The following is a 24,908-nucleotide window of genomic DNA, read 5'->3' as shown; positions in this document are numbered from 1 at the left end:
TCTCAATGCACAGATGGTTCCCCCCCTTATGCTCCTTTGCAAGTATTTTTCCTCCTTAAAAAAGTAGGTTTACTGAGATACAATGATCATAAAATGTTATGCCAGTTTCAAGTGTACAGTTTCATGATTTTGACGTTTGGATGCCCGTTGGATCCATCCTCACAGTGAAGACCGCAGTGGGTCTGGCTCCGCAGGCGTTTCCTGGTGCCCTGTCCTGCCTTGTCTGTGCCCCAGTGCCCAGTCTCCAGAGGCTCGTTTTCCTTTCATAGAATTTACGTTAATTGGAAACATATAGGACCTACTCTTTTTTGCCTGGTGTCTTTCACTCAGCTAATTATCTTGAGATTCAACCTTACTTTTGCATGAATTCATTCCTTTTTATGAGTAATATTCCCTTATAAGATCATACCCTGGCTCACTAATCCAGGCACCTGTGGTTGGACACTGGCTTGTTTGCTGATCGTGGTGGCCGTCACAGATGAAGCTGCTGTGAGCATCATGCCTGAGGGCCCGTGTGGACAGGCGTTTTCCCTTCCCTTGGGTAAGCGCCTGGCAGTGTCATGGCTGTGTACAGCGGCTGGTGCACACTGGGCATCCAGAGACACTGCCAGGCCCTCCTCCAGCGGCTGCCGTGCCTGTGCCCACCAGCGTGTGTGAGGCTCCACTTGCCCCACGAGCTCGCAGCCCCTGGGCGGTCAGTCTTGCTGCTTGTGGTGGTGTGAGCTGTGCTGCGGGGCTCCTGTGGGCTCAGCGGTCCTTGCTCTGATGACCAACACTTGCTGGCATCACTTGGCCTTGGTGAGAGCGCCTGCTCTGGTCTATGGGTCACAGCCTCCATCATCTGCTTTATTTTTGTTCGTCTGGAGAATTGTTCACATATTCTCAGTGCAAGTCCTTTATGAGGTGTGTTTTTTGCAAGTGTTTTCTCAGACTGTGGCTTGTGTCCTCATTGTTTTTAGTGGTGCCTTTTGAAGAGCAGAAATTCTTAATTTTGATGACGTTCGGTGTACCAGTTTTTCTTTGATGGACAGTGGTTTCATGACACGTTTAATAAGTCTGCCAAACTCAAGGTCATAAGGGTTTTCTCCTGTTTTTTTCTATAATAGAAATTTTACAGCTTGAAGCTTTGTATTTATGGCTATGACCTATTTCGTTTTTACAGATGATGCAAGGTATGGGTTGACCAGGGGCAGAGGGTGTCCACCTGTCCCAGCACCGTTTGTTGAAAAGACAGACTGTCCTTTGTCCAATGAGTGACCTTGTCACCTTTTTGAAAGCCAGTTGGCCTGTGCCTGTGGATCTGCTCCTAAGCTCTCTGTTCTGCTCCACGGATGCGTGTGTCTGTCTCGCAGCCACACCACAGAGTCTCTTCCTGGTGCCCTCGTGGTAGGTTGTAGAGTCGAGGGGACAGCCTCCAGTGAGTCCGTCTTCTGCAGAATGGCACTGTCCTACATGTTGGCATTCCTTGGGGATTTTAGATTCAGCCCGTCAGTTTCTACAGCTGCCTGTTGAGATTTTGGTCAGGATGGCCTGATGGACCCTTTAGGTCCACTTCAGGGACAGCAGGCATCTTGCTTTACTTGGAGCAGAGTTGATTTACAGGACTGCGTTCGTCTCCAGTGCACAGCGAAGTGATGAAGTCACGTGTTTCTTTCAGATCCCCTTCCATTCTAGGTTATCGCAGTGCCCTTTCGGCCTCAATCCCGTGCTCATGCCCGCTCCTTCCTGCCTATTAAAGCCTTCTGTTTTGAGCAGCTCCTCACGCTCCTTTGTGTCTGCGGTTTGGGCTGCCTGACTGCCTGATTGTAATCACTTTTTGCTCTAATAAACTTAAAATTTTTAACATGTCTCAGTTTATCTTTTAACTGTTTTGAATAAATTTCATAGGAGTGAGTCTTCACCATTGGTTACTTCCCTTTAAAATTTTTTTATTTATTTTTGGCTGTGCTGGGTCTTTGCTGCTGAGCTCAGGCTGTCTCTAGTTGGGGTGAGTGGGGGCTGCTCTCTGGTTGTGGTGCTGCAGGCTTCTCATTGCAGTGGCCTCTCTGTAGAGCACAGGTTTTAGGCTCAAGGGCTCAGTAGTTGAGGTGCATGGACTTAGTTGCCCCACGGCATGTGGGATCTTCCTGGGCCAGGGATCGAACCAGTGTCCCCTGCATTGCAAGGCAGACTCTTAACCAGTGATCCACTCGGGAAGCTGAAAGTTGCTAGATTGGTGCAAACATGATTGCAGTTTCAGACTGTAAATTTTAAATCATTATGACTAGACTCAAACACATCTTTATTAGTCGAAATAGGAACCATTACAATCAACACATGTTTGCCAGCGAGAAATAAGTTTGTTTATTCCTGTAGTGCAAAAATCCATTCTTCGGGATCTTGAACTCTTAGAAAGCATTTTCTGCTTCCTCTTGGTTGTGGAAGTGTTTTCCCTGCAAAAAGTTACCAAGATGCTTGAAGAAGACGTAGTTGGTTGGCAAGAGGTCTGGTGAAAATGGCAGATGAGGCAAAACTTTGCAGCCCAATTCATTCAACTTTTGAAGCACTGGTTGTATGACATGTGAGGGCATTGTCGTGGAGAACTGGGCCCTTTCTGTTGACCAATAGCAGCTGCAGGCATTACAGTTTTTGGTGCATCTCATCCATTTGCTGAGCATACTTCTCAGCTGTAATGGTTTAGCCAGGATTTGGAAAGCTGTAGTGGATCAGACGGGCAGCAGATGACAAAACAGTGACCATGACCTGTTTTGGTGCAAGTTTGGCTTTGGGAATTGCTCTGGAGCTTCTTGGTCCAGCCACTGAGCTGGTCATTGCCGGTTGTCATATAAAATCTACGTTTTGTCACATATCACAATCTGACCGGGAAATGGTGTGTTGTTGCTGTGTACAGTAAGAAAACGACACTTCAGAACGATGATTTTGATTTTCAGTCAGCTCATAAGGCACCCACTTACCAGTCTTTTTCACCTTTCCAATTTGCTTCAAGTGCCGACCAACCACACAGTGGTCGACATTGAGATCTTTGGCAGCTTCTCGTGCGGTTGTAAGAGGAGCGGCTTCAATGATTGTTCTCAGTTGGTCGTTGTCAGCTTTGATGGCCAGCCGCTGTGCTCCCCATCTTCAAAGCTCTCATCTCTTTTGTAAAACTTCTTGAACCACGACTGCGCTGTACATTCGTTAACATTCCTAGACCAAGTGAGCTGTTGATGTCATGAGTAGTCTCAGCTGCTTTATGACCCATTCTGAACTTGAATAAGAAAGTTGCTCAAATGTGCTTTTTGTCAAACATTATTTCCTTAATCTAAAATAAATACAAGTAGTAAGTCAGTAACAAAAAAGACATAAAGCGAGAAATGTTCATTAAAATGATGTATAACATAACTGCATTTATTTGAGAATGTGTTCCAGTATCAAATGGCAAAGTTCAACAGTGCAAAACCAAAATTACTTTTTCACCAACCTAATACTTTACTACTGATGCAGCATTGTTGCTACCTTTCTGACACTTTATAGGCTCTATTTTCTTTTTTTTCTCCTTGTTCACTTTATACATTAAAATAGAGATAGTCCCAGAAGGGAAGGCATCCCTGCGACCCTGACGCGTTTGAGGTTTTCCTGGTGAACTCTGGGCACGCTGGTGGCGGCCTCATGGCTGGCGGGCTGCTGTGCTCCCAGCCGGGGCTCTGGGCGCCAGTCTGCTGAGGCGCCCGGCGCTGACCCGTGTTGCTTTCTCCTCCGCAGGACCACCAGCAGACGGTGCCACTTTGCACTTGAACAGGTCATCCACTTGGGGGTAAAAGGTACTACTTTGTGGGGATGATGGTGTTATATCTTCCTGGAGTATTTTAGAAGCTTCCTGTAGAATTTTGTGTAAATCAGTTTCTTCAGCCGTACATTAGAAGTGAATGGAAATTCTGATAGCCAGTGTTTTTTCTGTTGGGGAGGTTCAGTGTTTTCTGACAATTTCAAGTATGTAGAAATAGCACGCTTAAATTATTAACAATAAAATGATTGTACTCTGCCTCCCCATCTCAATATCACTCGTTTGTGTGCTACAATGAACAAGAAAATGGCAGGGTGGCACGGAACGTGCGGTGATGGCGTTACGCTGCGGCTGAGGAGCGGCCCCGGAGCAGGGAGCAGAGGGGTACACAGGCATGCATGTCTTCTCTCTTCGCCTTTCTAAGCTTCTCAGTAATATCTGCCTTCTCGTGCTGTCTTGTTTTAAAAGTGTTGTTTCCAGAAGAAATCATTTTACAGCCTCCCCAGGTGACATGGAACTGGACCCATGCGCAAGACACCACAAGGGACGGACAGTCCACCTCCAAGGTACTGCTTGATATTGTAAATAGATGATAGTTTCCTCTCGGTTCACTGGCGCATCAGAGGAGCGTAGTGAGTGCAGTTCACAAGCAGCCCCACATCGCAGTGAAAGTGAAGCCAGTCACTGGAGTCTGCACCGTCACGTGTGGGCTGCTGCCAGCCGCAGTAGACTAAGCAAGGAAAAGGGAGGCAAGGAGACATCGTGTGAGCACGTGGTCTTATTTTTTTGTTTGTTCGTTTGTTTTTATTTACTTTTTAATTTTTTAATTGAAAGCTAATTGCTTTACAGAATTTTGTGGTTTTCTATCATTCATAAACAAGAATCAGCCATAGGCACACCCACGTCCCCTGCCTCCCATCTCCCTCCCCACCCCACCCTCCCGCCTGTCGCAGGGCCCCTGTTTGAGTTCCCTGAGTCATACAGCGAATTCCCATTGCCTATCTGTCTTACATACGGTATTGGGAATTTCCATGTTACTCTCTCCATACATCTCCCCTTCTTCCTCAACTCTTCCCACTGTGTCCATAGGTTCATAGCTCTTTCTCTGAAAGAGAAATTAAGGAATCAATCCCATTCACCATTGCAACAAAAAGAATTAATATCTAGGAATAAACTTACCTAAGGTGAAAACAGACCTGTATACAGAAAACTATAAGACACTGATGAAGGAAATCAGTTCAGTCCAGTTGCTCAGTCGTGTCTGACTCTTTGCGACCCCATGAACCGCAGCACGCCAGGCCTCTCTGTCCATCACCAAGTCCCGGAGTTCACTCAAACCCATGTCCATCGAGTCAGTGATGCCATCCAACCATCTCATCCTCTGTCGTCCCCTTCTCCTCCTGCCCTCAATGTTTCGCGGCATCAGGGTCTTTTCAAATGAGTCAGTTCTTTGCATCAGGTGGCCAAAGGATTGGAGTTTCACCTTCAGCATCAGTCCTTCCAATGAATATTCAGGACTGATTTCCTTTAGGATGGACTGGTTGGATCTCCTTGCAGTCCAAGGGACTCTCAAGAGTCTTCTCCAACACCACAGTTCAAAAGCATCAATTCTTGAGCACTCAGCTTTATTTACAGTCCAACTCTCACATCCATACATGACCACTGGAAAAACCGTAACTTTCACTAGATGGACCTTTGTTGGCAAGGTAATGTCTCTGCTTTTTAATATGCTGTCTAGGTTGGTCATAACTTTCCTTCCAAGGAATAAGTGTCTTTTAATTTCATGTCTGCAATCACCATCTGCAGTGATTTTGGAGCCCAGAAAAATAAAGTCTGTCACTGTTTCCACCATTTCCCTATCTATTTGCCATGAAGCGATGAGACTGGATGATGCCATGATCTTTGTTTTCTGAATGTTGAGCTTTAAGCCAACTTTTTCCACTCTCCTCTTTCATTTTCATCAAGAGGCTCTTTAGTTCTTCTTCACTTTCCGCCATAAGGGTGGTGTCATCTGCCCATCTGAGGTTATTGATATTGCTCCCGGCAATCTTGATTCCAGCTTGTGCTTCCTTCAGCCCGGCATTTCTCATGATGTACTCTGCAGGTAAGTTAAGCAGGGTAACAATATACAGCCTTGGCGTACTCCTTTTCCTATTTGGAACCAGTCTGTTGTTCCATGTCCAGTTCTAACTGTTGCTTCCTGACCTGCATACAGATTTCTCAGGAGGCAGGTCAAGTGGTCTGGTATTCCCACCTCTTTAAGAATTTTCCACAGTTTGTTGTGATCTGAACAGTCAAAGGCTTTGGCATAGTCAATAAAGCAGAAATAGATGTTTTTCTGAAACTCTCTTGCTTTTTCAATGATCCAGCAGTTGTAGGCAATTTGATCTCTGGTTCCTCTGCCTTTTGTAAAACCAGCTTGAACATCAGGAAGTTCACGGTTCACGTACTGTTGAAGCCAAGATTGGAGAATTTTGAGCATTACTTTACTAGCGTGTGAGATGAGTGCAATTGTGCGGTAGTTTGAGCATTCTTTGGCATTGCCTTTCTTTGTAATTGGAATGAAAACTGACCTTTTCCAGTCCTGTGGCCACTGCTGAGTTTCCCAAATTTGCTTGCATATTGAGTGCAGCACTTTCACAGCATCATCTTTTAGGATGCGAAATAGCTCAACTGGAATTCCATCACCTCTACTAGCTTTGTTCGTAGTGATGCTTCCTAAGGCCCATTGACATCACATTCCAGGATGTCTGGCTCTAGGTGAGTGATCACGCCATCATGATTATCTGGGTTGTGAAGATCTTTTTTTGTACAGTTCTTCTGTCTATTCTTGCCATCTCTTCTTAGTATCTTCTGCTTCTGTTAGGTCCATACCATTTCTGTCCTTTATTGTTCCCATCTTTGCATGAAATGTTCCCTTGGTATCTCTCATTTTCTTGAAGAGATCTCTAGTCTTTCCCATTCTATTGTTTTCCTGTATTTCTGTGCATTGATCACTTAGGAAGGCTTTCTTATTTCTACTTGTTATTCTTTGGAACTCTGCATTCAGATGGGTATATCTTTCCTTTTCTCTTCTGCCTTTGGCTTCTCTTCTTTTCACTGCTATTTGTAAGACCTCCTCAGACAACCACTTTGCCTTTCTGCATTTCTTTTTCTTGGGGATGGTCTTGCTCCCTGCCTCCTGTACAATGTCTTGAACCTCCGTCTACAGTTCTTTAGGCGCTCTGTGTGTCAGATCTCATCCCTTGAATCTGTTTGTCACTTCCAGTGTATAATTGTAAGAGATTTGATTTAGGTCATACCTGAATGTCCTGGTGGTTTTCCTTCCTTTCTTCAATTTAAGTGTGAATTTGGCAATAAGGAGTTTGTGATCTGAGCCACAGTCAACTCCCGGTCTTACTTATGCTGACTATGTAGAGCTATAACTAAAACCATATGTAAAGATAAACTCAAAATGGATTAAAGACCTAAACATAAGACCAGAAACTATTAAACTCTTTGTGGAGAACATAGGCAGAACACTTGATGACATAAATCGAAGCAAGATCTTCTATGACCCATCTCTTAGAGCAATGGAAATATAAACAAAAATGAACAAGTGGGACCTAATTAAACTTGAAAGCTTTTGCACAGCAAAGGAAACCACAAGCAAGGTGAAAAGACAACCCTCAGAATCAGAGAAAATAATAGCAATGGAAACAAGTGATAAATAATTAATTTCAAAAATACACAAGCAGCTCATACAACTCAATACCAGAAAAGCAAACAAGCGAATCAAAAGGTGGGAAAGGGACCCAAAGAGACATTTCTCCAAAGAAGACATACAGATGGCTAACAAGCACGTGAAAAGACGCTCAACATCAGTCATTATTACAGAAATGCAAATCAAGACCACAGTGAGATACACCTCACACCAGTCAGAATGAGCATGATCAAAAAGTCTACAAACAGTTAATGCTGGAGAGGGTGTGGAGAAAAGGGAACACTCTTGGATTGCTGGTGGGAATGTAAAATGATGGAAGATGGTATGGAGACTCCTTAGAAAACTAGGAATAAAACCACCATATGACCCAGCAATCCTACTCCTAGGCATATATCCCGAGGAACTCAAAACTGAAAAGACACATGAATCCCAGTGTTCATTCCAGCACTATCTACAATAGCTACAACATAGAAGCGACCTAGATGTCCGTCGAGGGATGAATGGATAAAGAAGCTGTGGTACATATACACAATGGAGTACTGCTAGGCCATAGAAAGGAACGCATCTGAATCTGCTCTAATGAGGTGGATGAACCAGAGCCTACTATACAGAGTGAAGTCAGAAAGAGAAATATAAGTATCATATACTGACACACATATATGGAATCTGAAGAGATGGCACCGATGAATTTACTTTCAGGGCAGCAGTGGAGAAACAGACATAGAGAACAGACCTGTGGACACAGTGGGAGGGGAGGAGGGGGACGGGGAGATGTACGGAGAGACCAACATGGAAATTCACAATACCATACGTGAGACAGATAGGCAACGGGAATTTGCTGTGTGACTCCGGGAACTGAAGCAGAGGCTCTGCCACAGGAGGGAGGGTGGGGTGGGGCGGGAGATGGGAGGCAGGGGACATGGGTGTGCCCAAGGCTGATTCTTGTTCATGTATGACAGAAAAGCACAAAAATTTTACTTCTTCTCCGATCTGGATTCCTTCTATTTCTTTTTCTTCTCTAATTGTCGTATGTAGGACTTCCAGGACTATTTTGAATAATTGTGGTAAGAGTGGACACCCTTTTCTCATTCCTGATCTTAGAGGGAGTGCTTTTAGTTTTTCACCATTGAGAATAATGTTTGCTGTGGGCTTTTCATATATAGCCTTTACCATGTTGAGGTAGGTTCCTTCTATGCCCCTTTTTTGGAGCATTTTTATCATAAATGGATGCTGAATTTTGTCAAAGGCTTTTTCTGCATCTTTTGAGATGATCATATGGTTTTTATCTTTCAATTTGTTGATATGGTATATCACACTGATTGATGTACGTATATTGAAGAATCCTTGCATCCCTGGAATAAACCCAACTTGATCATGGTATATGAGCTTTTTAATGTGTTCTGTTTAAAAATTCTGTTTGCTAGAATTTGTTGAGAATTTTTGCATCTATGTTCATCAGTGATACTGGCATGTAATTTTCTTTTTTTGTCTTGTCTTTACCTGGTTTTAGTATCAGGGTGATTGTGGCCTCATAGAATGAGTTTGGAAGTATTCCTTCCTCTGCAATTTTTTGGAAGAGTTTCAGAAAAATAGGCATTAGCTCTTCTCTAAATGTTTGATAGAATTGCCCTGTGAAGCCATTGGCCCTGGGCTTTTGTTTTTTGGGAGCTTTTTGATCACTGTTTCGATTTCAGCGTTTGTAATTGGGTTGTTCATAATTTCTGTTTCTTCCTGGTTCAGTCTTGGGAGGTCGATCTTCTCTACGTACCTGTCCATTTCCTCTAGGTTGTCCATTTTACTAATATATAGTTGCTCATAATATTCTCTTATGATCCTTTGTATTTCTGTTGTCTGTTATAACCTCTCCTTTTTCATTTCTAATTTTGTTGATTTCATTTTTCTCCCTTTTTTTCTTGATGAGTCTGGCTAGTCGTTTGTCAATTTTGTTAATCTTCTCCAAGAACCAGTTTTTAGTTTTATTAATCTTTGCTCCGTAGTTTTAAGTTACATGGTTTTTGTGTACACGCAGGCACGTTTTTATCATTACACATGCATAGAAGACTTCCGAAAGTGCTGCACACCAAGAACATCATTCTTTTGTGACCTTTGTGCAGGTTACAAGGGTATTTTTTAATGTACAATCAGTAGGTCCATAGATACGTATTATGTGCCAGGTATTGTTCTAGGCTCTACATTTTATTTTCAAGAGTAAAATAGAAGTGGTTTTATTTATCATTGTATTTCCATTAATAAGAAAAGCCCTTCATGCCACAGGTTACAGCTTGTAACTTATAATTCTGTGCTGTTGGAATTTGCTTTTTTGAGCATGCTTTGACTTTATAGTAAATACAAATTTTTAAATTATATCTGACATGTATAAACGTTTTTACTACTTTGTAGCCCCTCTCCAAAAATGGAGAAATGATAGCTTTAGAATGCCTACACAACCACAAAAATTCTCTAAAGGTTTCCATTAAAATCATTTGCTATGTAACTGGTAGTTGAATTCAGTTTTGCTCTGAAAAATAGAAAGAGGTCTTCATTGAACAAAGATGCAGTGCCATCTGCAGAACTGTTTCACCTCATTTCCTGGCACCCCCCACTGCCCGGTTCCCAGCAAGTATTGCTGTTGTGTGGCTCACAGTCCTGAGGAGCTGAATCCCAGCACCTTAAATACAGAGCATTGTCCTCTTACAGATTAGCCAGGTTGCAGACAAAGCACCCAGCCAAGGTGGAATTGCAGGGAGTGGATTTACCTTCCCACCTAAATGATTAAAAATCAGACAGAATATGTGAAGCAGCAGGTTCAGACCTTGAGCAGTGATTCCTGAGAGAAGAAACGAGAAGCGGCCACTGTGGTCACCCCAGACCCTGCCACCAGCCTTCAGAGCCCCAGGCCAGGGAGCCCAGAGCCAGAGCCCATGTCTGCCTCGTGGAGGAGGCAGCGTTTTCCCTAAATGGCCAGTTGTGTGTTTTGATCGACTTCAAATGGAGATGGGATTGGGAAAGATACTGCTTCTGTGAAAATACCCTCTTTTCGCCGTTAGTGGTACACTCATTCAGCTCTGATCTTCATATTCCAGTAAGTTATTTTGTTCTCACTGTTAAACAAAAAAAAGAACACAAAAAGCCTTGCCCAGGACTTCCCTGGTGGTCCAGTGGTTAAGATTCTATGCTCCCAATGCAGGGGGCCCGGGCTCAGTGTTAGTTGTTAGGGAAACACACAGCCACAGTGAGACCCCACCACATGCCTGTTAACGTGGCTACACCCTGGGGCCAAGGGAGCCTCACTGCACTCACTGGTGGGAACACAGACCTGACTGGACACAGAGGATGAGTGCCTGAGCAGGAGGTCACCCGTAGCATGCAGGGCAGGCGTCTCCCCGGGGGCAGTGGGAGTATGTGCACAGCAGCCTCCCTTGCAATGGCCCAACCTCAGCAACAGTCCCCGTCCATTCGCGGACGGTAGGCCAGCAGTCAGTCTGTTCTCACCATGAATGTCTTCTCAGCAAGAAAGAGGGTAACATCTGCGTACACACCGCCCAAAGGGGTCTCCAGACCTGTTGCTCTGTGTGGAGATGTTGGAAAGCCTGCGTCTGTGCCTTTCTGTGACTAGAACATTCTGGAAGATGCACGTCAGGCTGCAGCAGCAGGAGGGTGTATGGGGTGCTTGGGGATTGAGAAGCAGACTTGCTTTTTGTGGTGATGGGTTCACAGGCGTGCGTGTGTCCAGACCTGTGCAGTTACATGCTTTGGAGGCCCGCTCCTTACTGTGGGTCAGTTTTCCGTAAAACTGAGGTGATGCTGGGAGGGTGGATTGCTGTGATATCTTGGACTAAAATTTGATAAAAGGTAAAAACTTTTCCGTGTGAAAGCCTGTATAGAAACTTTGCTTTGGGAGTCTACGCCGTGACAGTAATCAGGTGGCTGCAGCAGCGTGCATGTACAGAGCTGCTCGTTGCCACGCTGCTGACGATGGGAGATCTGGAAACCGTTCCGTTGGTCCAGGTCAGATTCAGTGTATGTTTAAAAACCAGTTTATGTGCACAACCAGTTCCTTAGCACAATCCTGACCCAGTAGACGAGGGAGCAGCCCCCGGGCCGCCTCATACCCAGGAGGCAGGTGAGCGTCTGCCTGGGGCCCAGTCCTTGCCGAGCTCACGGGGCCCCTTCACACATGGAGAGGACCTGGGGCCCCGGGGAGCAAGGGCCGTGCCTGTGGTCAGCCCTTGCGGGTTCTCCTCGCAGATGAGCAGGCTCCACAGGAAGAGCAGACATCCTGGACTCAAGGAGAATATAGTCCTTTTTAGCAGTTTTTATTAGATATTCTGCATTCTTGTTCCATCTGAAAGGGATGACCTGTGATCTGTGCAGAGAGCTGTTAATAAAACAAGCATTTGATGATGGTTTACATTCACACTTTAAACCTGCGTGAACACAAGCCTTTCTTTTTAAGCAATTTTTTTGGTGTGATTTTTTTCTAGAATAGGAAAGCTGTGAAGGACCAAACGAAGCATGCCCCAGAGGAGCACCAGGCAGGTGCCCAGGACACACCAGTGCCACGGGCCTTCACCACAGAGATCAGCAGGCTGGGTGAGTCTGGGACCAGGCTGGCTCCCGCAGGCCTGGAGGGAAGACGTCTGGGGCTGCTCTGGGACACACGCTCTGGCCTTGATGGTGGCTGTTCTTGTCCACCTGTTAACCACAACATCTGACACCTTGGTGACACGTACAAGTGACATGGGGCGTGGCGAGTGGCCTGGGCTTCTGCAGTCAGCCAGCTGTCCTGGTGAGTGATGCTGATTGGGTCTTGAAGGGCCCTGCCTGTGGCCACTGACCGTCTCTCCCTGGTGCAGTCAGTGGGTCCCCGAAGGCAAGAGAAAAGGAGTTTTTCAACCCCATGCTCAACGAGAACCAGAAGCTGGCGGTGAGGAGGATCCTGAGCGGAGACTGCCGCCCGATCCCCTACGTGCTCTTCGGGCCTCCGGGGACGGGGAAGACGGTGACCATCATAGAGGCCATCCTGCAGGTACCGGCCAGGCAGTGTCGCGGGAGACAGAGCCTCGTGCTCTGGTGTCAGGACGTGTTAGTGCAGACCTTGGGGTCAGAGCGCGGGAAACAGCTCAGAAAGTCTCATTGGCTTTACATGTAGCAGTTTGCCGTGTGGCTGTAGGGCTGCTGAGAGCTGGTGTCCTCAGTTTAGGAAGGAGTTGCTTCATTTCAAAACGGGCAGCTGCAGATGTTTCCGGTGCCTCAGTCTAGATTGAAACTGAGTTTGTGGAAAGACAGGGTGTGCTCCGTGTCCTGCATCGCTGGGGACCCGGCTTGACCCACAGGCACCCAGACTGCTGCAAGGTTTCCCAGGGTCCCACCCGGGCACTTCAGGGCCTGGGAGACACGATGGCAGGGCCAGGGCTGTGGCCACGAGGGGTGACGTGGGCCAGGCAGCAGGTCTGTGTCCTGAGCCCTCGTCGGGGGGCTTGGAGCTGGCTCCTCACCATTCTGCCTTTACCTTCCATGTGTCTGGGGAAGGTCTTCCATGCTCTGCCGGACAGCCGGATCCTGGTGTGCGCGCCCTCCAACAGCGCGGCCGACCTTGTGTGCCTGCGGCTGCACGAGAGCCGAGCGCTGCGTCTGGGCACCATGGTCCGCGTGAATGCCACCTGCAGGTTCGAGGAGGTGAGCACCCCCCCGGCCCCGTGCGCCCCGCCAGAGGACACAGGAGGGCCGCTTCCATGCTGGTGTCCAGTGGCAGCTGGGAAGCCCCAGCTCTGTGAGGCAACGACACTCCTGCTCGCCTCCCGCAGATGTGTACTTGCCTTTTGGTTCTGTTCTGTTGGTTTGCTATAAAGGTTTCCAGTTTGGTCAGCAAAAAAGATTAGAAAGCATGTGCAGTTGTTTTGGGGAAGGATCTGCAGGATTCTCTTGTTATATTCACAGTTCTAGCATCTATAAGACATGGATTATGTTGATAAGAAAACTTAAGATGTTTTGATTTAAGAGAACAATCTTACACCATTACGTAGTCCAGCTAAAAAGGGGCAACAGGACAGGCTTACTGTTGAGAATTCCGTTCTGCTTTGTGATTACATCCAGTTTAAAGAATCACTCAGTAACCTTAAGGGTGGCCTGTCCCCCGCAGAGCATCACAGAAGCCATCAGGCCATACTGCAGAGACGGGGAAGACGTCTGGAAGGCCTCTCGCTTTAGGGTGGTCATCACCACGTGCAGCAGCGCAGGGCTCTTCTACCAGATAGGCTTGAGGTGGGAGCTCAAGGCTTGGGGCTCCCTGGGCGGAGGCAGGGCAGCGTGCAGTGTGGGGGAGGGTTGGAGGTGCCCGGGCTCCCAGGCCGCGAGGCGAAGCCTTGCGGGCAGGACACTCAAGCAGGAGTGACCCTGGGACGCGTCTGCTGCAGAGTCGGACACTTCACGCACGTGTTTGTGGATGAAGCGGGCCAGGCGAGTGAGCCCGAGTGCCTCATCCCCCTGGGGCTGGTCTCGGACGTCAGCGGCCAGGTGAGGCCCAAGCGCCGCTGCCACCCCGGCCTCGGTCCCTGCCCACATGCCCCTCCACACACCAGGGGCCGGGGCAGCTGTCTGCCTTCCTCACCTGTGAGACACACTGAGAGCTGCCCGTTTGTGCTGTAGATCGTCCTGGCTGGAGACCCCATGCAGCTGGGACCAGTCATCAAGTCCAGACTTGCCATGGCCTATGGGCTGAACGTCTCCATGCTGGAGAGACTCATGTCCCGACCAGCGTACCTGCGTGATGAGGATGCTTTTGGGGCCTGCGGCGCCTACAACCCCTTGTTGGTGAGCTCAGACCCACATGCTCTTCAGTCAGACTGGATCAGAGGGGCCAACGGGGAGGTCACCTCTCTTGTGTCCCTGAGTCACAGCTGGGGGCAGAGGCCACCACCGAGGTGCACCTGAGGCGCCTTCAAGCCCACTGTCCTGGGAGCTCAGGAACTGCTTCCTGGGCCCCTTGAGGGGCTTCCTGAGGGGTCAGCCCTTCCCAGCAGCTCCAGCCCGTGACTAGGACCGCTGCAGACCGTGACGCTATGGGAAATGGGAAGGAGCTTTGTAAGTTTCCCTGGAGGAGAAGGCAGCGTGTCTGCGGTCTCCTGAGGTGCCAGGTGGAGTGCGGTTCCTGGTTCTTGGCGGCTCTCTGACAGCACCGAGGCGCAGACCTTGGCATCTGCGTTTCAGGAGCCCCAGCACCTGGACTCCCCCGCGCACAGACAAGAGGAGGTTCCCCTCTGGACTCGGAACAGAAAACCAGGCGCAGGGACCATGGGCGATGGTCAGGGCAAGGCCTGGGCTCTGCTCCCCATTCCAGGCCCTTTCTGCCAGAGGGCGGGGCGAGCAGGTGGACACAGGTGGCTGAGGTGGCGGGCAGGGGTCCAGGCCAGCGCAGCGGTCCCAGCCTGGCTGAGGCAGAAGTCGTGCTGCTGAGTCGTGTTTTGGGTTTTGACAAGAGTCTCAGAGGCTGCACCGTCATGATGACTGAGTAGAAGCGTGTCAGCAGGAGGGTCCCGGGCCTCTGGCCTTCCCAGCGCAGGAAGAGGAAAGGCTGGAGAGAACTTCCTGGACAGTTGAGGCAGGAAACACAGTTGTCCTTGCCTCGTGTCCTGGTGCTCCATCCCCAGTGGCTCTCAACAAGGTCCTGGCCGGCCTCAGGGACTCAGCACCTACTGCAGCAGATCCAAGACGAGGCTCCCATGGCCTGGATCAGGGTGCAGCTTGGAGGCAGCCTGCAGCCCCACGGGGGCCCTGTCTCCTGATGGAGGTGTCCTGAGCGCTTCTGAGGCAGGAGGAGCTGACAGGGCGGTGGGCGCGGATGCAGGGGGCGCGGGTGCAGGGCCCTGCTCCCCGGAGGCAGCTGCAGGGCACCCGCGGGCTCTGGCCCAGGCCCTGCCCCACCTCCCCCGTAGGTGACAAAGCTCGTGAAGAACTATAGGTCGCACTCGGCCCTGCTGGCCCTGCCGTCCAGACTGTTCTACCACCGAGAGCTGGAGGTGTGCGCGGACCCCACCGTGGTGACCTCCCTGCTGGGCTGGGAGAAGCTGCCCAGGAAGGGCTTCCCCCTCGTCTTCCACGGAGTGCGGGTGAGCTTCGGGCCGGCTCAGCAGGAGGGTGTGCGCATGTCTGTGCGTGGGTCTTGTTGAATCCAGCCGCCACCAGGCGTTTCCTGAGAGCCTGTGGTAGGCTGGCTCCCTCCTGCTGCTGCTGGCGGCGGCGGCAGTGTTCAGTCACTAAGTTGTGTCTGACTCTTTGTGACCCCATGGGCTGCAGCGCTCCCAGTGAGTGGGGAATAAAACCAGTGAGGGGGGCATTAAAGGGGGGCATCCTGAAGGAAGGAGCAAGGGCCACAATAAGCTTATTCACGACAAAATCTGTGTGGAAGGAATTTGCCAACATGCAGAAGGTTGTGTAGAAGGAAATGGAGACTAAAGCCCAGCGGGTGCCCTGCCACGGAGCTGTGCACGTGGAGCTCCGGGGTGTGAAAAGCACAGGCCTGAATGGTGCCTTACTTTTTAATGAATACTCTTGTTTACTAAGCTTTATTTATGTAGGCTGTGCTGAGTCTTCGTTGCTCTGAATGAGCTTTTTCTAGTTGCGGCGACTGGAGGCTGCTCTCGGCTTGTGGTGCACAGGCTTCTGATCGTTAGGACTTGTCTTGTCAAGAAAATGACATTTTCTGATGGACCAGCTATTCTCTTATCTTTCTGGTGACTCAGGGCAACGAAGCTCGAGAGGGTCGAAGCCCGTCGTGGTTCAACCCTGCTGAGGCCGTGCAGGCCATGCGCTACTGCTGTCTGCTGGCCAGGAGCGTCTCCAGCCAGGTGTCCGCCGGCGACATTGGCGTCATCACGCCCTACCGGAAGCAGGTGTGGGCTGCTCCAGGTCCTCTGCGCAGTCGTGTCTGTGGGTCCCGGCCTCTCTGCCAGTCCCCCCTCTTATCTGCACAGCCGCTGCTCCTGTGCCCCAGACGCGGTGGGCACACGCCTCAAGAAGGCCTGTCCTCTGGGCGCGCAGGAGCGGCCCCAAGTCCCTGTCCTCCAGCCTCGTCTCCTGACGAGAGCCAAGCCTCTGTCCAGCACCGCCTGGAGATCTCGACACCCCTCTGCCACAGGCCCCCACCTGGTCCTGCCCTGCCTGCAGGAACATCTCCCCAGCCCCCTTCCTTCTGGCTTCCCTGTGGTGGCCGCTCAGGCCCCTGGGGGTGGGGTCCCCTGAGGGGCTCTCCCCCCACCCTGGGAGGCGCCCTGGAGCCCCCCCACTGTTGGCAGCGCAAGATGCCCTCGTGTCTCACGCGAAACCCCACTCCTGGCAGCACCCACCGGCGCACCCCCATCTGAGATCAGGGCATGTGCTGTGAGCAACTTAGAGATTATGAAACGTGATTAGGAGTTGAAAGGCCCTGATGCTTACTGGTTACTATTTGGCTCTTGCTGTTAATATGTAAAGAAATGGTCAGATTTGTGAAATTTTATCTTTGATCTTATCTCTTTCAAAGGTAGAGAAAATCAAAATTCTTCTGCGAAACGTTGATCTGATGGATATAAAGGTTGGATCCGTGGAGGAGTTCCAAGGGCAGGAGTACCTGGTCATCATCATCTCCACTGTAGGCGCCTGCCCCAGACCCGCACGGGCCCCTCTCGAGCACTCACCTGCAGGGCGTTCTTTACAGAGTCCCAGGAAGAAGTGCTTGGGGAGAAGGCAATGGCACCCCACCCCAGTACTCTTGCCTGGAAAATCCCATGGACGGAGGAGCCTGGTGCGCTGCAGTCCATGGGGTCGCTAGGAGTCGGACACGACTGAGCGACTTCACTTTCACTTTTCCCTTTCCTGCATTGGAGAAGGAAATGGCAACCCAGTCGAGTGTTCTTGCCTGGACAATCCCAGGGACGGGGGAGCCTGTGGGCTGCCGTCTATGGGGTCGCATGGAGTCGGACACGACTGATGTGACTTAGCAGCAGCAGCGGCAGGAAGAAGTGCTTAAATTTGGAGAAGGGAGCCGGGAATGGAGAGGAGGGGGAGGCGGGATCAGAAAGAGGGCAGCTGGGCCCCGAGGAGTCCATTGTTCTTTTAAAAATTCCCACAGTGACCAGTGCATTGCTATTAACTGCAGGCAGATTAGGGAGTTCAGGCAGGAGAAGAAACCCACACGGGAGGTCGCCCCTGGGGAGTGCACAGCGCGGTGAGGCCTGCTCCCCTCGCGCTGCAAAATGAGGACACACTGCCATGTGGCTGTTAAATGCTTTTATGTATCGAATTCCTTGCACACCAAAAATGTTTAAATACTGTTTTTATTCATCTATTTGTAGGTGCGGTCAAATGAAGATAGATTTGAAGATGATAGATATTTTTTGGGATTCTTGTCCAACTCAAAAAGATTTAACGTTGCAATCACCAGACCCAAAGCCTTGCTGATCGTACTGGGAAACCCTCATGTCCTTGTCAGAGTGAGTCATGGCCGGGAGCTCAGGGAGCGGGTCCTGGGGGTGCAGGACGGCTGTGAGAACCAGCCCGCTCCCTGATGTGTCAGCAGGACCCGTGCTTTGGGGCTTTGCTCGAGTACAGCATCACCAACGGCGTCTACACGGGGTGCAACCTGCCGCCGGAGCTGCAGCCGCTGCAGAAGTGAGCGCCACGGCTCCTGGCGGACGGACTCCGGCCCTGCCCCCTGGACTGCAGCAGCCACCCTCCATCTGGTCCTGGGGTGACGTTTCCAGTCTGCGTCCCTTTCCCTCGCACAGCTTCATAAGAAACTTCAGGGCCCCTCGTAAAGCCACCCTGGGAAGCGGGGCGGCCGCCAACCCCTCCAAAGTGGTCCCATGGGTACCTGAGCCCCCACAGGGAGCCCCACCCACTGGCCCCTGCCTCTCCGCGTCTGCAGCCGTGGCTGGGTGTGTGGCCGCCCCTCCCTGCCCAGCAGAGCCCTGTTGAGAAAGGGCGGCCAGAAGCCAGCTCCACCCCCGAGGGGTGCTGTCTGGGACGCAGGCTGCCTGGACTCCAGCCTTGGCTGCGAGTGTGGGGCCCCTGGTCTGACACCCGCTCCGCCTGCGGGCAGCTCCACACCTGCCTGCCCCTGCCCCGGGCAGGCCTGCAGCTGTCGCCAAAATAAACGCTCGAGTGGGATACCTGTGAGGCGTGTGCCTCAGCTGTGTAGGTATTGGGGGAAGGCCAGGCTTTCACGTGTCCTCCAGGCCCTTGAGCCACTTCCCCATCCCATGCCGGCTCTGCCCGGAGGCAGGCCCGTCGGGCAGGGGGCGCAGGCATCTTGCCCACCCACATCCTGGTGCAGCTAGGCAGGGCCGCGGAGACCTTCCCGTGAATTCTGCAAAGGTGGAGTGTGGAGTCTGGCAGGAGGGACAAGGCAGGGAATGTCCACAGTGGAGTTCCCGCAGCCGTCCCAGGACCCTGCTGCACGCGCCCTGTGACGGCTGCTGCCACCCCCAGTCCCAGAGGGGCCTGTCCCTTGTTGGCAGCTGTGAGCACAGGAAGTGCCCTCGCCCCAGCTCACAGGCGGGGAAGTTGAGGTCCTGGTGGGCCAGCCTGGTTCCCACTGGGGCCCCAGTGGAGGCCCAGTGGGTGAGAATCCACCTGCCAATGCAGGAGACATGGGTTTGATGCGCGACCTGGGAAGACGGCACAGGCCGTGAAGAACTGAGCCCTGCGCCACAGCTGCTCAGCCCACGCTCTAGAGCCCGCACGCCCCAGAGCCCGCACGCCCCAGAGCCCGCACTCCCTGAGAGGAGCCGCTGCAGTGAGAAGCCTGAGCGCCGCAGCTGGAGAGAAGTCCTTGCACAGCACTGAAGACCCAGGGCAACCAAAAATTCATTTAAAAAGCTGCTCATCCCCAGCATGTTGTAAATGTTACCTTTTCATGGCAGCCTTTTCAGCGTCTCCAACAGAATCAAAAAGCCATTGTGATTTGACGCTCACCTTTGTCCACTTGACGAAGACCTCGGCCAGCTGTCCATTCACAACTGGAAGCACCGCGTTGTTTCTGCCTCCACAGAACTGCACCCCAGTGCAGACGGGGCTCAGTTGAAAGTCGAGGCCATCACAGGGGGTCTGTTCTTCCCGGGCACATGGCGGGCTGGCACCAGCCAAACCCTCTGCCAACAAAGTGCTGCTGGGTTTGAGTGCAGCAGCTCACAGGTCCACTTCCTCCAAAGATGCCTGTGCCCCCAGCCCTGGCAGTGGCTGCCTCTTGCCAGAGTGAGGGGTACTGACCAGGGCAGAGCTCCCAGCCCACCTACCACCCAAGTTCAGGTTGAAGCGGCCCTCTGCTGTGTTGTGCATGGAGACGGGCGTGGTTACTGCAGCGTGACTCGGCCTGGCCTGTCCTGCCCAGCATCCTCTGCTGCTCCAGACAAGGGCAGTCAGTCCCCTGCGTACGGACAAGCTCCGTTCTGAGAGCTGTTCGTAAGTTGAACGATGTTTGCCTAGGTACCCAGCTAACACAGTTGACCATGTAGTACTGTACTGTAATAGGTTTATAATACTTTTCATACAAATAGTATATAAAAAGCAGCACGACAGCCAGCATACAGGGACTGGCATCGCATGAACAGTCAGGAGGAGTCACCGATGAGGAGGAGGTCGAGGCGCAAGATGCTGAGCTGAGGGAGTGTCAGCCACTGGAGACATGTCACAGTTTGACTCACATCTGATGTCAATGGCACAGGTTCTGGTTCCATGCTGGATTAAATTCTATTGCCTTGAAAAAACCATGCAGTGATGTCTGGGTCATAGCTCTTTTTTTTATCATCATAGATGACACAGTAGCCCCGCATAGCATTCTGAACGGCGCTACAAACAAGAACAGCGCCTCCTCCAGCAGAACATCCTCTGCCATTTCCAGTAGGCGGACACTCCCCGGTTCGTCGGTTCCTCTTCCTCCTGCCTCTCTCCCTCCTTTCTCGGCCTCAGTTCCCTCAGGTCTTCGTTAGTGAGGCCCCCAAGTTGCACAGCAAGGGGTTGAGTGACGTCATCCTCCTGCAGATCCAGCTCTGGCGTCTCTCTCAGGGTCACTGAGCTGCTGAAGATCTCTTTGGACTCCTGATCCACCTTCTCAAATCCACAAAAATCGTGAACTACAGGCGAAGGTTCTTTCAAACCCCAGTCGTGGTAACGGCTGTAACCTCAGCCGTTTGTGGCCTTGTAGACGTCGTCGTCCTTCCAGAATTGTCACAGGTTGTTCCTGATTCATCAGTTGCCTTTACTTCCTGATGAAAAGTGTGACGTAAGTGAGACTTCTTGAAAGTCAATAAAAGTCTCCCTGGTCCATAGGGTGGACGAGTGACATGCACTGCTTCGACGCTGGGATGACAGGGGTCCATGAGCCGGGGGTGGCCCCGGGCCCCGTCAGCAGCGAAGGTGGAATGGGACGTCCTCCTCCACACAGTACGTCTCTGTCTCTGGGATAAAGGGGGAAAACCAGTCCTGGAAGACGGGTGTAACCAGGCTTTGGGGTTACTTTTCCACACAACAGGAAAAGAGCCCTTGGCTATGTTTTTCAGGGTTCGTGGGCTCTGAGTGGTAAATTAAGAGAGGCTTCAGCTTCATGTTACCGGAAGCATTGCCATCAGCCCGCAGAGTCAGCCTGTACTTGGCTGCGTTCTAGGCTGCCATCAGCTTTTCCTCCTCCCTGATGTAACTTCAGCCTGGCATCCTCCGGTACAGCCCTGTCTCGTCCAGTTTAAAAACCTGCTCTGGTAAATACGCCTCTTCATCAGTAATTTCTCAGAGCAGGTCAGGAAATGCCCAGCGGCCACCATATCTCACCCACTTTACGTTGTGAAGGTTGATGCTGGCTCTAGCTTTGAGCCCGTGAAATCAGCCGTGGCTGGCATTACAGGATGTACCCTCTGAATCTCCCCTGTGGGTCTTCTTCAGGTCTTCACACAGGCTTTTAGCTCTCTCTTAAATCAGCATGAAGCTGAGCGGGGCTAGACGCGGGTGCTGGTCCTGCAGCCACATGCTGAGAAGCTTCTCCGTCTCCTCCATTGCTTTCCCACGCCTCTGCAGTGTTACGCTCAACACGGTGTGCACAGCAGGCCTCCACACGCCCCCTGCGCTTGTCTTGCTCTTGAGAGTCGTGCCGATGGTGGAACGGTTCACGTTACGAGAGCGAGCGACGGCGACCATCCTTTCACCTTGCTCCGCTCTCAGTCATTCTCACTTTTGTTTCCATCATCATTTCTTGGCACTTCTTAGCAGTACTAGCTACATCACCACTGTTTTTCCACTTGCTTCCGGATATCCTGGCCTTGAAATAAAGCTGCTGCACCGCTGTACTCCACGCAGTCCTGCAGAGTGAGGTGCACAGAAGCACAAGCACTGGGAGAGGAGGCACGCAGGGGCCTGTGCACCAGACGTGAGCCAGTGGGGCTGGACGTGCGTGCACGAGCCCACGGCTGTGAGCGCTCACCACTTGAAGGCTCCTGTATAGGGGACGTACTGTATCTGCCGTGCACCGAGGGCCTCGTTTGTCCCAATCTGTGAGACTATGAACCTGAACCTGGGAACCAGAACTTCCTGTGTGTTCTCAGATCATTAGCTACGTGCTCCACAACAACACGCAGACATCGAGCTTTCATAACAACGTGGGCGTAAAGCTGACTTGGAAACACACTGTTAACAAGCCACCTGCCTTCCTGGGAGAGCACTACGCAGGGCCAGGACGGGACAGCGCTCAGAGCCACGCTTTTCCTATTTTTCGTCTTCGTTGATACAAGAACCGATAAAACGTCACGTAAATAGAGATGAGAACGTCTTGCTGTAGCAACATCCGTCAATTTCCCAAAGTCTTTCATGTGTCAAAAGCCACATGTTAATGTATTGGAGAAGAAATGACCACCCACTCCAGTATTCTTGCCTGGGAAATCCTGTGCATAGAGGAGCCTGGCCGGCCGCTACCCATGGGGTCACAAAGAGTCGGACAAGACTGAGCACACACACAGAAAGCACAGTCAGCCCTGTGCTATGCTTAGTCGTCCAGTCGTGTCGATTCTTCAGACCCCATGGGTCGTCGGCACTGTGTGTGTGAATGTCTCAGTGTCTAAAGGTATCGTCGTGGGAAAGGGCAGTCTGCTCCCTGCAATGCCATCCCACCCCAGAGGCTGGGTTTGGGAAGGGCGGCCCCCCACTCTGGGCTGGATAGGCCTGGGGAGGGCACAGCCCCTGTTATCCACCTCTGTCCAAGCGGGGGCGGGCGGGGAGCTCAGAGCCCGGTCTGGGCGTCACCTCCACACCCAGGTCTTCTGGGATGACAGCATGGGAGGGGCTGCTGCCACGCGGGTGCAGGCGTGGGGCCGCCGGCTCCAGCTGTGCCCTCTGTCCCGTGGGAAGGCATGGGCAAGCTTTTCCACAGCGCCCACTGGGTCCCATCACTCACCCACTGTGCTCCATTGGCAAGTCTGCCACATGCCATGGCCACATGCCCACTCAGAGCCCGTGAGGTCAGTGCTCGCTGCACCAGGCTGACTATAAAATAAGCCAGAGCCACTTCCCTGGTGGCTCAGTGGTTAAGGATCTTCCTACCAATGCAGGGGACACAGGTTCAATCCCTGGTTCAGGAGGATCCCACAGGCCACGCAGCAACTGAGCCCACGCGCTAGAAAAGCTGCTGCAACTAGAAAGGACCCCCATGCAGCAATGAAGACCCAGTACAGACCTAAGTAAATAATAAGATACACCAGAGACTGGGGCCCTTTACAGGGGAACTGCTAGGATGTGTCCAGGAAGCAGCTGCAGAACCAGCAGGACATTGCAGGAGACATGGATGATGTGCCCTGGTCACCAACAGGGCGGCCCAATTCAGTGTAGATTTCCACTCTCCCCACCCTGCAGATGTACAGGGAAGAGGGAAGGCCATGACTACCTAAGTAGTCATGGGGAAAGGACGGCGCGGGGACCTGCCAACCTCTGGATCCTGCAGAGCCAGTCGGAAAGGTGTGCTGCTGTGGGGAAGGGCCCGCCCCTGGCGGAGGTGTCAGGCTTGGGGGCGGGGGTGGGGCGTTATTTGAAAGCAGGCAGCCCAGCTCCCTCAGTGAGCAGCAGACAAGTAAGTGACTTGGAAGCCAGGGGCAGGTGTCATTTGGGAACATTCGTAAATCTTTAAAAGCACAGGCACATAAAGGTTTTGTGTTTTGTTTGTTTTTAAAAAGTGTGAAGTTCATGAAAAGATGCTCAACATCACTCATGATCAGAGAAATGCAAATCAAAACCACTATGAGGTACCATTTCACGCCAGTCAGAATGGCTGCGATCCAAAAGTCTACAAGCAATAAATGCTGGAGAGGGTGTGGAGAAAAGGGAACCCTCTTACACTGTTGGTGGGAATGCAAACTAGTACAGCCACTATGGTGAACAGTGAGGAGATTCCTTAAAAAACTGGAAATAGAACTGCCTTATGATCCAGCAATCCCACTGCTGGGCATACACACCGAGGAAACCAGAAGGAAAAGAGACACGTGTACCCCAATGTTCATCGCAGCACTGTTTATAATAGCCAGGACATGGAAGCAACCTAGATGTCCATCAGCAGATGAATGGATAGGAAAGCTGTGGTACATACACACAATGGAGTATTACTCAGCCATTAAAAAGGATACATTTGAATCAGTTCTAATGAGGTGGATGAAACTAGAGCCTATTATACAGAGTGAAGTAAGCCAGAAAGAAAAACACCAATACAGTATACTAATGCATATATATGGAATTTAGAAAGATGGTAACAATAACCCTGTGTACGAGACAGCAAAAGAGACACTGATGTATAGAACAGTCTTATGGACTCTGTGGGAGAGGGAGAGGGTGGGAAGATTTGGAAGAATGATATTGAAACATGTAAAATATCATGTATGAAACGAGTTGCCAGTCCAGGTTCGATGCACGATACTGGATGCTTGGGGCTGGTGCACTGGGACGACCCAGAGGGAGGGTATGGGTATGGGGAGAGAGGAGGGAGGAGGGTTCAGGATGGGGAACACATGTATACTTGTGGTGGATTCATTTCAATATTTGGCAAAACCAATACAATATTGTAAAGTTTAAAAATAAAATTTTAAAAAAATAAATAGATGGGGCAAGAAAAAAAACTGAAAAAAATTCTATAATTAGATTAAATAAAATCTGTGAAAAAGATAAAAAAATAAAAAAGTGTGAAGTTAAGGCTTGTACAGGATAAACCCCCTCTCTGAACCTCTGGGCAGAGGGTAGGGAATTAGCTTGCCGTAGTGACCCAAGGCCTGCAAACACTGGTGCTCACAACATGCTCGGGTGAATTACTGAATGAGGTGGAAACTCCAACTGTGCTACGTATTTTACAAAGACCACCCGTACATCCTCACAATGGCATGGGTTCCTGCCATGAAGGAGTGAAGTGAAAAGTGAGTCTTGCAGGCAGTGGGCATGGAGGTGCAG

General features: G+C 50.8%; 1 protein-coding gene across 1 annotated transcript in view; it reads left to right on the top strand.

The window, feature by feature from the left end:
- MOV10L1 (Mov10 like RISC complex RNA helicase 1) overlaps nucleotides 1–22,042 on the top strand; it is a 62,738-nt gene extending 40,696 nt beyond the window's left edge. The window contains exons 14-26 of the mRNA XM_025282636.3: nucleotides 3,742–3,800; nucleotides 4,232–4,329; nucleotides 11,951–12,059; nucleotides 12,323–12,495; nucleotides 12,999–13,145; nucleotides 13,609–13,730; nucleotides 13,883–13,982; nucleotides 14,115–14,279; nucleotides 15,401–15,574; nucleotides 16,208–16,357; nucleotides 16,987–17,094; nucleotides 17,798–17,935; nucleotides 18,022–22,042. Coding sequence (XP_025138421.3) covers nucleotides 3,742–3,800; nucleotides 4,232–4,329; nucleotides 11,951–12,059; nucleotides 12,323–12,495; nucleotides 12,999–13,145; nucleotides 13,609–13,730; nucleotides 13,883–13,982; nucleotides 14,115–14,279; nucleotides 15,401–15,574; nucleotides 16,208–16,357; nucleotides 16,987–17,094; nucleotides 17,798–17,935; nucleotides 18,022–18,117 — 1,639 coding nt within the window. The 3' untranslated portion in view covers nucleotides 18,118–22,042. The remainder of the gene's footprint in view (nucleotides 1–3,741; nucleotides 3,801–4,231; nucleotides 4,330–11,950; nucleotides 12,060–12,322; nucleotides 12,496–12,998; nucleotides 13,146–13,608; nucleotides 13,731–13,882; nucleotides 13,983–14,114; nucleotides 14,280–15,400; nucleotides 15,575–16,207; nucleotides 16,358–16,986; nucleotides 17,095–17,797; nucleotides 17,936–18,021) is intronic.
- Nucleotides 22,043–24,908: the final 2,866 nt, after the last annotated feature.

The sequence above is a fragment of the Bubalus bubalis genome, chromosome 4, assembly GCF_019923935.1.
Source record: "Bubalus bubalis isolate 160015118507 breed Murrah chromosome 4, NDDB_SH_1, whole genome shotgun sequence".
NCBI classification, from domain to species: Eukaryota; Metazoa; Chordata; class Mammalia; order Artiodactyla; family Bovidae; genus Bubalus; species Bubalus bubalis.
This window is presented reverse-complemented; position numbering and strand designations above follow the sequence as displayed.